Source organism: Leucoraja erinacea, chromosome 11 (genome assembly GCF_028641065.1).
Source record: "Leucoraja erinacea ecotype New England chromosome 11, Leri_hhj_1, whole genome shotgun sequence".
Taxonomy (NCBI): domain Eukaryota; kingdom Metazoa; phylum Chordata; class Chondrichthyes; order Rajiformes; family Rajidae; genus Leucoraja; species Leucoraja erinaceus.
The window spans coordinates 42840404-42855343 of record NC_073387.1 but is presented as its reverse complement, the minus strand read 5'-3'; the positions used below and the strand labels follow the sequence as shown (position 1 = coordinate 42855343).

The window sequence follows — 14940 nt, the reverse complement described above, 5'->3', positions numbered from 1 at the left end:
AAACAGTTGGTGAAATCAGAGGTGAATTTTAGGAATTAAATTTAGCTAAGTGTGTTTTCTATTTACGGTAATTCAAAATAGCAAGTACCTACTACACATTAGCTTAATAATCCATATTTATCATAGTTGATGAATGAAGTATCAAAGATCCATATGCTACCACAGTGTTCAACGCATGCAAAATGCCAAGGTAAACACGGTAGATTTATGGAAATAGTTATATATTGAAAATATTAGTAAATAATGCAGAATAGCTTTGCTGCAAACAGTAAATGGCATGTTCAAAATGTACTAAATTAGGATATTTCCTTATTTTCCTGTCAACATGTATAAAAGGACCTATAAGAAATGTCAGTTCTAAAGTGCAGCCATCATTATTTACAGTTCCAGCACCATCAGAAATATGTGCTTACTTTGTGATCCCTATTACACCATTAATTACATGGTCACAGGCTTAAAAATAAGTCTTCTCACAATCAAATAATTTAGGGTGCTTTAGATTCTGTATTTTATTTAGTGAAGCTGCAGACTTGTTACTGAGAGAGCAGAGGTAATACTTTGTGAAACTAAGGTTGTTATTTTATTTTGATCTTGTCAAAGAACAAACGTTAATGCGTGCAGAGGTTATTTGTAATTAATCTGAATAAAAAGATAACACAGTTGGAGTATAGGTTACTGCAATTAGAAGTAGATTATATGCAAATAACTTAATTTTCAAATTACTTAATCAGTCTGTTAAGTATTTCTCAAAATGAACAAAAAAAGCAGATCCATTTATTTGGCTACATATCACTGTCTTTATTTTCTTTTGTGTACTGTTTATAACAAAACTTACTTTAGTGTTTTGTATGTTGTAACAAATATTAATATAACATTATAATAAGGATCATAAAACAGCAAAAGCTATAATTTCCATATTAACATCGTAAAAATACTGGCACAGATTTGCTTGATATTACCATAACACACGTTATATTGCACATAAAGAAATTGATTGGTAGAAGAAGCACCATTACAGATATAATATTCCCTTTGATGCTAAATATCAGGTAGTATTCTTAAAAAGAAACAGAATCCATTTCTTCATTCAATTGTTTTAATACTAAACAAAATCCAAGCAAACTATCTCCTTATGAAAAATGGGGAAATGTACTTAATTATTGAAAACTCCATTTAATTGTTCACATCACACTTACAGAAAATGGTATTGTGTATGCAACTTTGTTTCTGTACAATATTTGACAATTATTAAAGTTAAAATTAAATCTCGTTGTTCATTCAAGAAGTAAACTAGCCAATTTGCAAAATTAAATATGAAATATTAGAGATTTTTAAATTAACAAATTGCAACAATAATATAAAATGTCCGGCCTTCCTTTCTCCATTGACACTAATAGATGATTCCCTACATGCATACCACTATGTGTTCATGTGTAAGGCTAACCATAATGCAGGCATTTTACAAACTCAAGTTTATTTAACCATGTAATTACATTATACAAAGTGATCATTTATAAACAACATTTTAGAAATGAATGCCTATTAGATCATTGCCTGATTTCTCCAAGAACATAAAAAATCTTGAGCCCCCATAAAGCAATGCACCTTTATTGTGGCTGAAAATAATGCTAAAAATGTCTGTTACCAATTGAAAGTCTCACTGAAATAAATGTTTTTTTTTGTACAAAATAACAAGTATTAAAAAAATGAAGGGAATCTTTCAAAAGCAGCCATAAGTAGAGACCAGTGTTCAAACATACAAAATGTAGAAACAAAGAACTGTAGATGCTGGTTTACCAAAATACTGAAGTCACTCAGTGAGTTGGGCAGCATCCCTGGAAACATAGACTTCTGGTTGCTTCAGACTCTGTAGAAGGGTCATGACCCGAAACATCACCTATCCATGTTCCCGAGAGATCCTGCCTGACTCACTGAGTTACTTCAGCATTTGGTATCTTAACCTTATTTAAATATACAAGCCAATGAAATAGCCTAATATAATTAAGCACCAGGTTGCAAACCAAGATAGAAATGTGTCTTGGTTGCTTGTGCTAAATATGCACATATTAACAGTAGGGCCTTGTAATCTGCTTAGAAAATTTTGTTCCATTTAAATAAAAAATGAATTAAAATGTTGTGGAAAAATATTTCTGCTCAAAGCATATTTAAATGATTGATAAAAACAGTGATAATAGTTTTAGAAGAAATGTACCGCTGAATAAAAACAAATACATGATGCAACAATGAGAAAATAGATTAGCAGGGCTGGATAAACAAAAAAACCTTTACAAGGGCCTACGCATTTATTCTGACAGATTTAATAAAATCCAAAATTAGTTTGAAGGAAGGGAATATTGTTTATCTAGGAGAACAAAGAGTACAGATTTTAAGGGGTGTGAGAACTAAGAGATATTGGATATGGAAGATCTTCAAAAAATCAACAGAACTACAAAAAAATATGCCCTGTATAGTTCTGAACTATCAAAGATGTGATCATGAGATTATTCCAAACATTTTTGTAGATGTGTCATTCCATGTAACGGCATGGATGGATCCTTACTTGAGATATCTTTTCTGTTCGATAATGTCCTTTTCCATTTTGCCATTCAGAGAAAAATGTCCTTGGTTTAAAGAAGGACTAGACTGAGTCTTCCTCAAGGAGCTGTCATCATTTTCAACGTTGAAAATAACTGCCTCTATTTTTTCCAGATCATCAGTTCCTACCTTTAGTTTTGCCTTCAGTAGGTTAACATACGCTTCATATCGATTTTTCTGTAGAAGAAAATTACAATTCAAGAGCAATATTAACAAGATGACATACTGCTAAACAATAGAAAATGATTCTGATTATTGCTTAACCATTTTAAAAAAGTGAAAAACAAATATCTATTATCTCAAACTAACTGTAACAAAACATTTTGCCTGGCCTGCTGAGTATTACCAACATTGGCTGTTCCTATTTTGGATTTTTGTCATCTACATGGTGCAACTTTATGGTGTTATGCATGTGTATGCTATCGAAAATCTGATTGTGAAAAACATAATTGCGTTCTTTACACATATGTAGTGTACTTTCTGGCATGCACTTACAAGATACATTTAATTGTCATTTGGACCCCTTGAGGTCCAAACGAAATGCCGTTTCTGCAGCCATACATTACAAACACATAGACCCAAGACACAACATAAACATAAACATCCATCACATCGCTGTGATGGAAGGCTTCTTTACTCCATACTCTCCCCCCCCCCCCCCCCCCGATGTAGTGTCAAACGGCTTCTGGCATTAAAGCCACGGGTGGTACGAGGTCGCATACGGGTCTTGCTGTTAGAGCCCCGGCGTGCGCTCGCAGAGTCCCGCGGCCATTCCAAGCCGCGCGGGGCATGTTAGGCCCCGCTCCAGGAGCTCTTCAACCCCGCAACTCGGGCGGGGGAAGTCGCCGTTGCGAGAGCCCTGAAAAGCGGTCTCCCTCCAGGGACCCGCGGGGGCTCCCGGTGCCGCCGTCCACAGACCTGCCGTTGGAGCCTCCGACTCTCCGGTAGCATAGCACCAGAGTCCCCGGCTTCTTCCTGTTGGAGGCCGCTCCTCGTTGCCGCCCCAACGACAGCGGAAACCCGACGAGAAAAGGTCGGGTCTCCAGTGCAGGGAGAGATTTAAAAAAGTTTCCCCCCCCCCCCCTCCCCCCACCCCACCCCCCCACACACCCCCACAAAAATAACAAAAACCATTTACAACATTAAACACAGGCAGAAAATAATAAAACGCGGACAGACTGCAGAGGCCGCTGCTGACCAGAGTCGCGCCGCCCACTGGATTTGTACAGATACATGTGAATGAAGGTCATATACAATATGGTGTACAGCATATTCTTGCCAGACACGTTTTATAGTACATGCTGACTGTGAAAGGTGCTTGCACTATCTTCTGAAAATAATCTTGATGCAGGTTTGAGTCTTGCTCCCGCTTTAATTAAATGACCAAACCCTAATTACCTGTGATGGAGCATAATGATTTTTCTTAAGGTAAGTACCTTTTTATTTCCTCTTTCCATTCATGCAATTTTCTAAGTCCTTATGGTCTTGCTGATTATTCCCTATCATTTGCACAGATCTGCTCCATGCCTCATTTTTCTGCAAATAACACCATTCTTCTCCCACTCACTCTCATCCTCTTCCCCTATCATTGCTCCCATTCCCACAAACCAGTTTGCATATACCAGGCCTGTGGCCTATTCTAGCCCAATGACTTTTCTTTTCCCCAAACACTCCAAATTATGACAACTTTGTAAATCTGCTGCAGACTCTAATAGAACATTTTGACTTAAGTGGCAAATTAATTTAAATCACAATGCGGTATTCGTTTCATGATATTCCACATCACAGGCTCGTTAGGACTGTGACCTAATATATCTCCATGTGTCAAACTACATTTTGTTGACACTGACCTAGCAGTGTCCACATAATAGTCCATGCCCTGTTACAGTGACAGAGCTTTAAACTTCAAACATGTTCAATATTGGTGTGACTGTCCAATATCAAAGGGATATTACTGGTCATCCCTTATTTATCTTGAGAAAGTGATGGTGGTGATCTGTCACCTTGAATACCCCACTCTGTACAAAAGCTTTGAATTATCAGAAAGCACTTGAAAAAGCATCTGATAATCTACAGTAACTAAAAGTAAGGATGTGGGATAATTCATGGCGTTTTATACCGTAATTGTATGAATTATGGCAAATAAAAGGTCATAAATAGTATCAAGGAAGCTTTTGAAGAGTGAGTCAAAATTAAAATAATTTACAAACAAATATTTTGAGAAATGTGTTTAAGCCATATTTTTAGATCAGGCAGATTTCTTATCAGCAGCTGAATTACTTAGTCTTCACATTGCACTGGTAAAATGGTTACCTGCATCGTCCTTTCGAACACAGAACAGTACTGCACAGGAAGAGGGTATTTGGCCGGCCATGTCTATGCCGAACATGATGCCAATCTAATCTAAACCCATCTGCTTGCACATGGTCCATATCTCTCAATTTCTCCACATGTTCACGTGTCTGTCCAAATGCCTCTGAAACATTGCTATCATATCAGCTCTGCTACCTTCCCTGGATGAGCCACCTATAAGGCTCTGCGTAAAACAAAATCTGCTCCCCACATCTCATTTAAAATTTCACCTTCTCACCTTACAGTATGTATTTGCCTTCTTGTATTGACATTTATAATACTCTACCTTTTCTACACCTGATATAATTTTATAGTCTTCCATCAGGTTGCCCCTCAACCTCTGATGTTTTAAGAAAATAATTCAACTTTTCAATTTGTCCTCCCAACTAGTATGCTTCAATCCAGGTACCATCCTGGTGCACCTCTTCTGAACACTCTGCAAAGCCTCCACATCCTTCCTAGAGTGTGGCAACAGGAACTGCACACAATATGCCAAATATGGCCTTACCAAAGTTTTATACAGTTGCAACATGAATTCCCAACCTTTATAATCAATGCCTGCCCATTAAAGGCAGGCATGCTGAACATCTACTTTATCACCCCATAACCTTTGTATTGCCACTTTCAGAGAGTTATATACTTACAACCTAAAATTCCTCTGTACTTCAATGCTCCTCAAGGTCCTGCCATTTTACTATACATTTTCCTCTTCTATTTGACCTCCAAACATGTATCGCCTCTTAGATGTCCAGATTAAACTCCATCTGCCATTTCTCCACTCAAGTTTCCCAACTGAACTACATCCTGTATATCCTTTGACAACCTTCCTCACTATCTATAACCCCACCAGCTTTTGTGTCAGCACTGTTATAATTAGGTTTCTTTATCCTTGATCGCCAGTGGTGGAGCTCCGTCCAGCACGGCCTGTTGGCTTCGGAGGCCGCGGTCTCCGCCCGTTCCAGGCATCCCAAGCCGCTGAGAGGGTTCTCCCGACGCCGGAGCACCATCACCCGGTGAAGAAGGGCCTGTAACATCGGCCCCCATAGCGGCAACTGCAGAGGCCTCAACAGGCCCGACTATGGGCAGACATGGGGATGAGGACTGGACTTTGTGCCTTCCCTCACAGTGGGAGCTATTGTGGGGGGGATGTTTTTATGTTTATTGTTAAATTCTTTAATGTTGTGTCTTATCTTTATCTGTATGCTGCATGGCAAGTCAAATTTGCCAATTGGTGTATGTGATAATAAATAAATGTCTTTAATATTGGAAAACTGTGGAATGTACAGCAGATGCTGATGACTTTGGAGAATCACAATGGTCGTGTAATAAAGCCTATATATGATCTTTAGAGATATGTGACACAGATATACGATGAAAAGGCTATCAATGACGTCCAATAAAAAATCTTTTGAGTATGCAGTTAATTTGAGTTTGCAATTCACCAGCCTGTTTGCTTGATCCTAGGCAGCATGTGAAATTAGTGTTGGCACCTCATTATAATATGGGAGACAGATACTACTCATCAGCTGAATGTTACTTCAAGGAGATGCCATTTAAAACCAGCAGGGAGATATAGCTTATGTGTAGACAGAATGCAGAACTCCAGAACAAAGAAATAGTGTGAAAGACTAAGAGGGCATCTGAATTTTGTTTCACCACCTTGGAAATCACTTTCAGAGGAATAAAAACACTGAAAAATGCATACACTTTCTCTGAGTTGCTGCCTTTAGAAATTGATATTCTCCTGGATAATACTATCTTCTGTTGGTGCTCCCTCCAATATTTTCAGCTGTAAAGGTAGTCTTAACAGAACATCTTAGAAAGGCAATGAAATCAAATCCATCAGGGTTACATTTTCATCTTACGTTTCATTATCAGTAACAGAACAAGAGATTGACCAAGAACATTAAATAAACAACTAGCCATAGATTATTATATGCCCTTTACATAGTATTGTTCAAGAGATCTTCCTGTTCAAAAGTACAACAAGGCATTGGCTGCAATTATCCTGCGGTGCAGAAAGCCCTGCAGGGAAATACGAGTTTGTAGATATAGCTGGTAGATTAATGAAACATCCAGAAACATTCTAGTAGCATCTGTCTGCAGATTAATGATGTCTTCAGAGTTGTTCTGGTAGTACCTGAGCTCTCCAAAAAAATTTAGGTTGAGATAATAGATCTATCAAAAGCTTTTTTTTTTTTTACAAGGGAATAACTTGGAAGTTGGAAAACTGGTTCATTGATTCAGATAGTGGTTTTGATCCAATCTACTACATGAACTCACTCCATCCCTGTCCCACTGTATTGCCTTACATTAAGCTTTTGCCTCTGTGCAGCTCCTAATGCCTTGAAGTCTCAGTTGTATGGCTAACCATAATGCAAGTGGCATTAACCATGAATGGAGACCAGACCTTTAGATGACATCATGAAATGAATGATAGTTTCAGCCAATGCCTTGTTGGATTAATGGCCTGTAAGATTCCTTTTACAACTTTATGTAAAGAGCTTATTCATTAATACGCAGCCATTTACGTGTCAATTGCGTGTCAATGTCTAACTTCATATGGTTCTGTTTTCTGACTATAAAACTTCAGTAAAAGATTTAACCACTGGACCAGATTTCATTGCAAATTGGAGGTTATAGATGAGGGCTATTTAAAGAACCAAGAAGCAAGGGGAGCAAATGAAAGGGGAAAGCAGGAACTTTAGCGTGTATTACACAGAAGGCAATATCAACAGTTGTCAAAGATCTGCTTTACTTTAAAAAATACCATTTATTTAAAATACATTATTCTCCTTTTCATGAATCAAAAGCATAAATAAACAGTGGAATAAAAATAAATAAAACTTACACAAAGTGCCTAATGGGCCTGTCCCATTTACGCAACTTTTTCGGCGACTGCCAGAACCTGACACCCCCCGTTTTGAGAGGTGGGGGACGATCCCCCCATTTTTTGCAATCCGAATTTTAAAACCCGGTGAAATCTCCGCTTTCAGTGGGGGTGGGACTGTTGATCGAGGGCGCCGATTGGACGAGAGAGACGTCGGTCAGCAGGCAATGGGGGCGGGACATGATGATTCAGCGCGTTCATTGGAGGAGGGAGGTGTCGGTCAGAGGCGGAAGTAGGGGGGTGGGCCTGAGGATAGAGCGGGGTGATTGGAGGAGAGAGACGTCCAAAACACTCTTGGCACAGACCTGCGCCTCATCCGCAGCCAGGATCGATCCCGGCTCTCCGGAGCTGTGCCCCCAGGCCCACAGCCAGCGCAGAGAAGCAGCGCTAAACCGAGCTCAACTCCCACCAGGTTAACCTACAGCCCTGCCTGGACGCGGGAAATATGGCCCAGGTGTACTGCCAGCGCAGAGAAGCAGCGCTAGTGTCCCGTCAGTCCAGGCAGGGCTGTAAGTTAACCCGGCAGGCAGAGTTGAGCTGCATTTAGCGCTGGATTGAGCCTCCAAAGCTTCTCGTGTGCGTGTGCGTGTGTGTGCGTGTGTGTGTGTGTGCGCGCATACACGCACAGCCGCCAAGAAATTGTGTCCCCCCGTTCCCCTCCATATTTTGATAGCAATTTCCGTGCCTGCTCCAGTGTACTGGAACTCTGCAGTACATTGTGCAGATTTGACTGCACTAAGATGTGCACTGCTGCTAGCTGCCAGTTCTCCATAGAACTATTGATTAGTTGTCAGTACAATATGACTCATTATAAGGCTACTTTCACTTATGAAAATATCTTTTTCTTTGTGAAAATGCACATTGCTGGTAGATAACCAAGGCACAAAACTCACGACTTACATGCCATCATTAATCTAATACCTAAATCCCATCACTGAAACACATTCACCACCAGAAAGTCTGGTTTTGATCAATAAAGTGCTCTGCACAAAGATTATTAATGTAGTGAGGAAATAAAAAAACTGGTTTAAAGACCTTAAATGTGCAAATGGCTTCAAGTAACAACAGGACAGAATTGTAACAAGTAGTTATTCTGTCACAGAAATTGTATCTACTTAAATATTTGAATAATGGTATGAAGATAATGGAAGCATTAATTCAAACCTGACAATAAGATATTGTGGTACAAACTGCTATTAGTTTGAAGAGACAATCTTTAAATTTAGGTATTTTGTAGCAATGCAGGTTACTCACTATTGGTGTTTTTATACCTAGAAATTGGTTCCATAATTAATACAAGGTTAACCTTTTGTTGTGCAAGGGTTTAGTTCCTAATCGGATGCTCATTGCAAATCCATTACTGACAATAAATATTAGATGGGAAACTGTGTGTCTGTAAATGTAATTTTCCATCAATTACATTTAAGCAGTGAGAAGCAGACAATGCAAGTTTTTCATTTCTTTGACTACAGCTCAAACAACTGACAAATCAGGGAGTGGATTTCTCATTGGCTGCCAATACTGACTGGATGTCAGAGTATTAGTCAGTCATTGCAACCACCCTCCATCTCCACTAAATTAGACCAAAGCATGCTCATCCCTCACTGGTAACATCACAAGGAAATATTGTCAAAGTTTTATTTGTAGGCCAACCTTCTTTGCATTTGGATCTGCACACTGTAATACCAAAGTCAGAAACAAACTGGTTTTCAAATGCCACCCCACCACTGGGCTCAGTGCGGAGTCTAAAGTAGAGCAAAAACATCAGATCCCATCAGCTTTGAGCCAGAGTTGACTGCTGGTGTAAGAAGCTCCATCTTATTCATTTGAATCGTATTGCCAATATTCTTTATTTTATTTTGTGTTTAATTAAAATTAGCATCGGGTAGTAAAGTTGTGCAAATAAATTACATTTATAAATATTTTAAATACATTTTGTTCATTCTGCTTGAACTGTTTTAAAATATTTTAGATTATGAGCGCAATGCAAAAACAGATCAAAAGAGCAAAAGGTCATCAGGACAGACTGGAGTTGGAACTCCAGTGTCTGCCATCGTAAGCCGATGCTGATCATGAAGGCTAATGCAATGACTATGGTAGTTAGGCCTTCAGCACAGAACCATGTGGCTGCATGAAAAGCACGGAGGGCAATAGAAATAATTTGTTCTATGGTAGCCAACTTTTGGGAAGGGGTTACAATAGCTGATGTTCTAGTGTACATTAATGCAATCAGCTGAAGACTATTTTTTACCCCTTGATCTTCAAGATATGTTGTTTTTCTTAATCGTAGAATTAGTCTGAATTCAATTTAAGGCAACATCATAAATACACTCCTTATAAACCCATTTGCAATGATGCTGTAAATCAAAACAATAAAACTATCTCTTCCAACAATTTACATAATAACTTGTCCTGTCCTTTCACATTTTGCATATAATAATTGTCAACAATAATTAAATTGACAAAGATGGCCTTTCTCAGGAATACTTTTGGTTGCCATGCAACGTAACCCAGGCTGAAGGTTTTCAATGGTGCAACATGAATAGTCTGGAATGCCAAATAAATAGAGTCTAACTGTCATTTCTATTTTGTAACTTCACAGGATAAATGTTGAACTAACACCACATATTCTACATAGATTCTTGCACTTCAAGATGCATTCTCACCTCAAATATTAAATAATGTTCTTTCAGTCGGTACTCCTCTGCTTCTTTCGATTTGACATTCTTCCCAGGAGGTTGAGCACTGTGTTCTGCTAATTCAGTTGCAATCTGACTCCATTTGGTCTCATGTGACCTTAGCTGCGCTTCCTATTTATCACATATTACATGTTAGAAAATATTTTTTTGAAATTGAACACGTCTAAAATACAGAAGTGACTAGTATTTTCAAAAAATTGTTGGGTTTGTTTGATCTAAAAATTCTGCATACAGGCCATCCTATGTAATAAACAGGTTTAGTTTTTACAGCCGACAACATTTAAGTCACTTTTGTCATAAAATACATAAAAATCACTTGATATGGTAAACACAGTATTGTAATTAATGACATCAAAGCACATACAACTGATAAGAAAGATATTCAAGAAGGAACTGCAGATGCTGGAGAATCGAAGGTAGACAAAATTGCTGGAGAAACTCAGCGGGTGCAGCAGCATCTATGGAGCGAAGGAAAGAGGCAACATTTCGGGCCGAAACCCTTCTTCAGACCTTCAGGTCGCACCCCACCCGCTGAGTTTCTCCAGAAATTTTGTCTACCTTTGATAAGAAAGATATTTTACTAAAAGGAGAGACAGAGACACAGAGAGACAGACACAGAAAGACATGTGACTTCCTGATAATCCAGAGAATAGCTTTCCCAGGAAAATGCACTGTGAGGATCACTGCAAATTGGGTATGCAATCATACAGAGACATCTAAAATTGATATTGCTATATTTTAGATTCTGGTCTGTTCCTGAAAAAAAGCTTCCAAAGCTCACGGAGATAGAATTGAAAAAATTAATTTATTTGATCACCCACACTGTTAATTTTGACCTCATATCCCAGTATGCATTCAGTTCTTGAAATGGGTTCAATTACTGTCAGTACCTCAAGTGCAAATACTGCATAAAAGCAATTTAACTGAAGTTGGATAGTGATAGAGTTAGTATCTGGGAAAAAATTGCATGCATTAGGCAATTGTCCCTAGCACTTTCAATAGCGATTCATTTCAGTGTGCCTGACATTTTACTGGCACTATTCAGCATCTAACAACATCATCAGATGCGTACTGTACATTCCCCCCGTATTTACATGAATTGGAACTTTTAGGTGCATAGAAACATAGAAAATAGGTGCAGGAGTAGGCCATTCGGCCCTTCGAGCCTGCACCGCCATTCAATATGATCATGGCTGATCATCCAACTCAGTATCCCGTACCTGCCTTCTCTCCCATACCCCTGATCCCTTTAGCCACAAGGGCCACATCTAACTCCCTCTTAAATATAGCCAATGAACTGGCCTCAACTACCTTCTGTGGCAGAGAATTCCAGAGATTCACCACTCTCTGTGTGAAAAATGTTTTCCTCATCTCGGCCCTAAAAGATTTCCCTCTTATCCTTAAACTGTGACCCCTTGTTCTGGACTTCCCCAACACCGGGAACAATCTTCCTGCATCTAGCCTGTCCAACCCCATAAGAATTTTGTAAGTTTCTATAAGATCGCCCCTCAATCTGCTAAATTCTAGCGAGTACAAACCGAGTCTATCCAGTCTTTCTTCATATGAAAGTCCTGACATCCCAGGAATCAGTCTGGTGAACCTTCTCTGTACTCCCTCTATGGCAACATAAAACACTTGCGGAACCCCCAAACAGAACAGAAGTACATTACACTGAAATTGGCAATGAAAGGGTTTCCTTTTTGGTAATAATGCTTTGCATGCAATACTACCAGTTTTCAATGCACAAGATCGGTGGGTGGAAGATCGGTGGGTGCTTCATCAATGATGGCAGTATTTTCATATAACTCATGTTAGAGCTGCATGCTGTGAGTTCTGATCATTTCCACATCCTGCAGCGGTTTCAGGCCACACACAGGATAGCTTTAAAGTAACTAATCCCATGGGAATGTTCCCTTGCACAAAGATCCAACCCCATCTTTCCTGTGTTTTCTGACTATGTTGTTTGCTCATGAAAGTTGCTCCACAGCTTTCATGAAAGAGTTTCTTTAAGATCAGAGAGAGAAAGACAGCATAGGCTTGACTCATAAGTTTCAATGTGTAAGCAATTCAAGTACTGTCTAGACATCTCTTCAATGCTGTCAGGGACTCTGTTTTCACTGCTCACTTTGGGCAGTGCATTCAAGATACTCTCTATTCCCTGGGTGAAAGAAGTCCCTCTTTGATACCCTCTAAATATCTTACCCATCATTCTAAATCCATGCTCAGGTAATTTCACCTTGGAGAATTGAGAAACACTCCGGCCATATATTTTATCTACACCCCTCACAACGTTGTATACCTCTATCGTGTATTCTCTTAATCTCCTCCACTCAGATAAGCAGAATTAAATTCATAATTAAATGGCTCTTCATAATTAACTGGCTCCATCCAAGGCAACATCCTGGTGAATCTCCTCTGCGACTATCCAGTACTATCACATTGTTCCTATAGAGTAGTGACCAGAATAGCATGCAGAACGCCAACTAAGGAATGTTAATTTAAATGTTTTATTGGAGCATAAACTAGATTCCCAATCAGAGACATTGTCTGCATATTCCCTCCACAGATGCTGCCTGACCCTCACTTCGTGTTTTACTCACAATTCCAGTATCTGCAGTTCTTTGTGTCTCCTCTACCACCAGCCTGTGTCTCCTATTGCAAAGCCAATTTTTGGATCCAATTTGCCAATTTTCCCTGAATCCCATGGGCTTTAATGTTTTGACTAATCTCCCCAAGGCATGTGTGGAGCGATATCTACTGCACAGCCCTCATCAATACCATTTGTCACCCCCTCAACAAATTCAGATAGCTTGGATAAAATCTGCCCTTGACACAGTCATGATGGCTGTCTCTGACTAGTGCCTGCCTTTCTAATTAAACATTAACCCCGTCCCTTAAATTCTCTTCTGATGCCATTTTCAACGATTAGTTTACCCACTACACACATTTGTATTATTTCACAATGCTGGGCATAAGCCACCAGCATTCTATGTTTCATATTTTCTTTTGCCGGGGTTACAATGGAGCATATGCTATACATAGCATGTGTTTAGCACACCAATGAAGACTGAGATCCAATTTATAAACATTATTCCTCTGTCACTGTTGACAGCAAATCAAAACATTTATCTTTCTATAACTATGTCAGATTATGGATAAGAAAAGTGCTTTCAGTTGATGTATTCAAATTGCTTTATATTTAGACTATCTCCATAAGAATGTAGGAACAGTGATGGCCTATTTTGTCCCTTGTATATGTTTCCTATTATTCATTGAGATCATTGTTGATCTAACTCCAGATATCTTCCTTTACTATCTTTCTTTTTTGGTTAACAATAATATATCACATTTGGATTAAGAGTTAGTTGCTGCTTGTGGAAGAAAGATCCAAACTCTCAAATATAGTGTTTTGTTACATATCTTAATCCCAGGTTCTGCAAATAGCTGAAAGTTTATTTGTACCATTCCTCCTATTTCTCCTTAAACTTTACTTCAATCACTCATTGATCTTCATAATCACAGGAATGATAAAACACATCTTATGCAATACACAAATTATCTACTTCTGTCTAATTTAGAGTTAAGGCAAAATTCATGAACTTATGGGTTATAAATAAACAACTTGCAATTAATTACCAAAATTAATCGATTTACGATTAATCGGATTTGATTAATTATATTAGATTCCATTAATCGATCAGATTAATCGATTTACGAATTTGAATTCATAAATCATTATTATGAATATAAAATATTTTGATTGGAACTTATTTCTTACATTGCTTCGGAGCTGGCAGCATTTTGATGGAATAAAAGCAAACCAGATGTTCGTGTCAAATGTTTACAAACTCAGACATATTTAAATTTGTGGCATTGTATCAGTCTAACACAATCCCAAACTAAAGGTAATTAAGGATACAGGCATCATTTAATACCAGAGAATAATTTAAAAATTGCATAATTTTTAACACTTCACCTGAGAAAGTTTAGTACTAGATGAAGGGAGAAGAGGTCGGCTAAATTTCTTCAGCGACCCGATAGCAGCTGGAAACGAGGGGGCTGAGAAAATAGCAGTCACCAGATTTATTCTCAGTATCCATGAGCGCATTTCTTCGTCACTTCTGTTGGATATTGATAAAGAGATAAAAGTATTACTTTTTTTTCTCTGAGCAACCACATTTGCAACGGTCACTGTTCAATTGTCACAGATTGATGGTACAGTATGGTCAAGAAAGGACACCAATATATTCTAACATATTTTACATGATCAAAGAACACAACATTTCTCCCAAGTTTTCAGAGAAAGAAAAGTAACAGATGGGCTCTGAAAAAGAAAGTCCAAAAAGAGGTATAAGTATACTCGTGACAATCATTGATGTCAAGATTATTGTGAGCATGTAAAAT

At 38.5% G+C, this 14940-nt stretch overlaps 1 protein-coding gene across 2 annotated transcripts in view; it reads right to left on the bottom strand.

Annotated features, from left to right (window-relative positions):
• Positions 1-783: 783 nt before the first annotated feature.
• The window catches only part of LOC129701721 (PH and SEC7 domain-containing protein 2-like), a 140873-nt gene continuing 126716 nt past the window's right edge, over positions 784-14940 (bottom strand). For both annotated transcript variants that reach the window (XM_055643094.1, XM_055643095.1), the window contains 3 exons: positions 14513-14657; positions 10504-10647; positions 784-2772 (listed from right to left, as the gene is read on the bottom strand). In XM_055643094.1, the coding sequence (XP_055499069.1) occupies positions 2557-2772; positions 10504-10647; positions 14513-14657 (505 nt within the window). In that variant the 3' untranslated portion in view covers positions 784-2556. The remainder of the gene's footprint in view (positions 2773-10503; positions 10648-14512; positions 14658-14940) is intronic.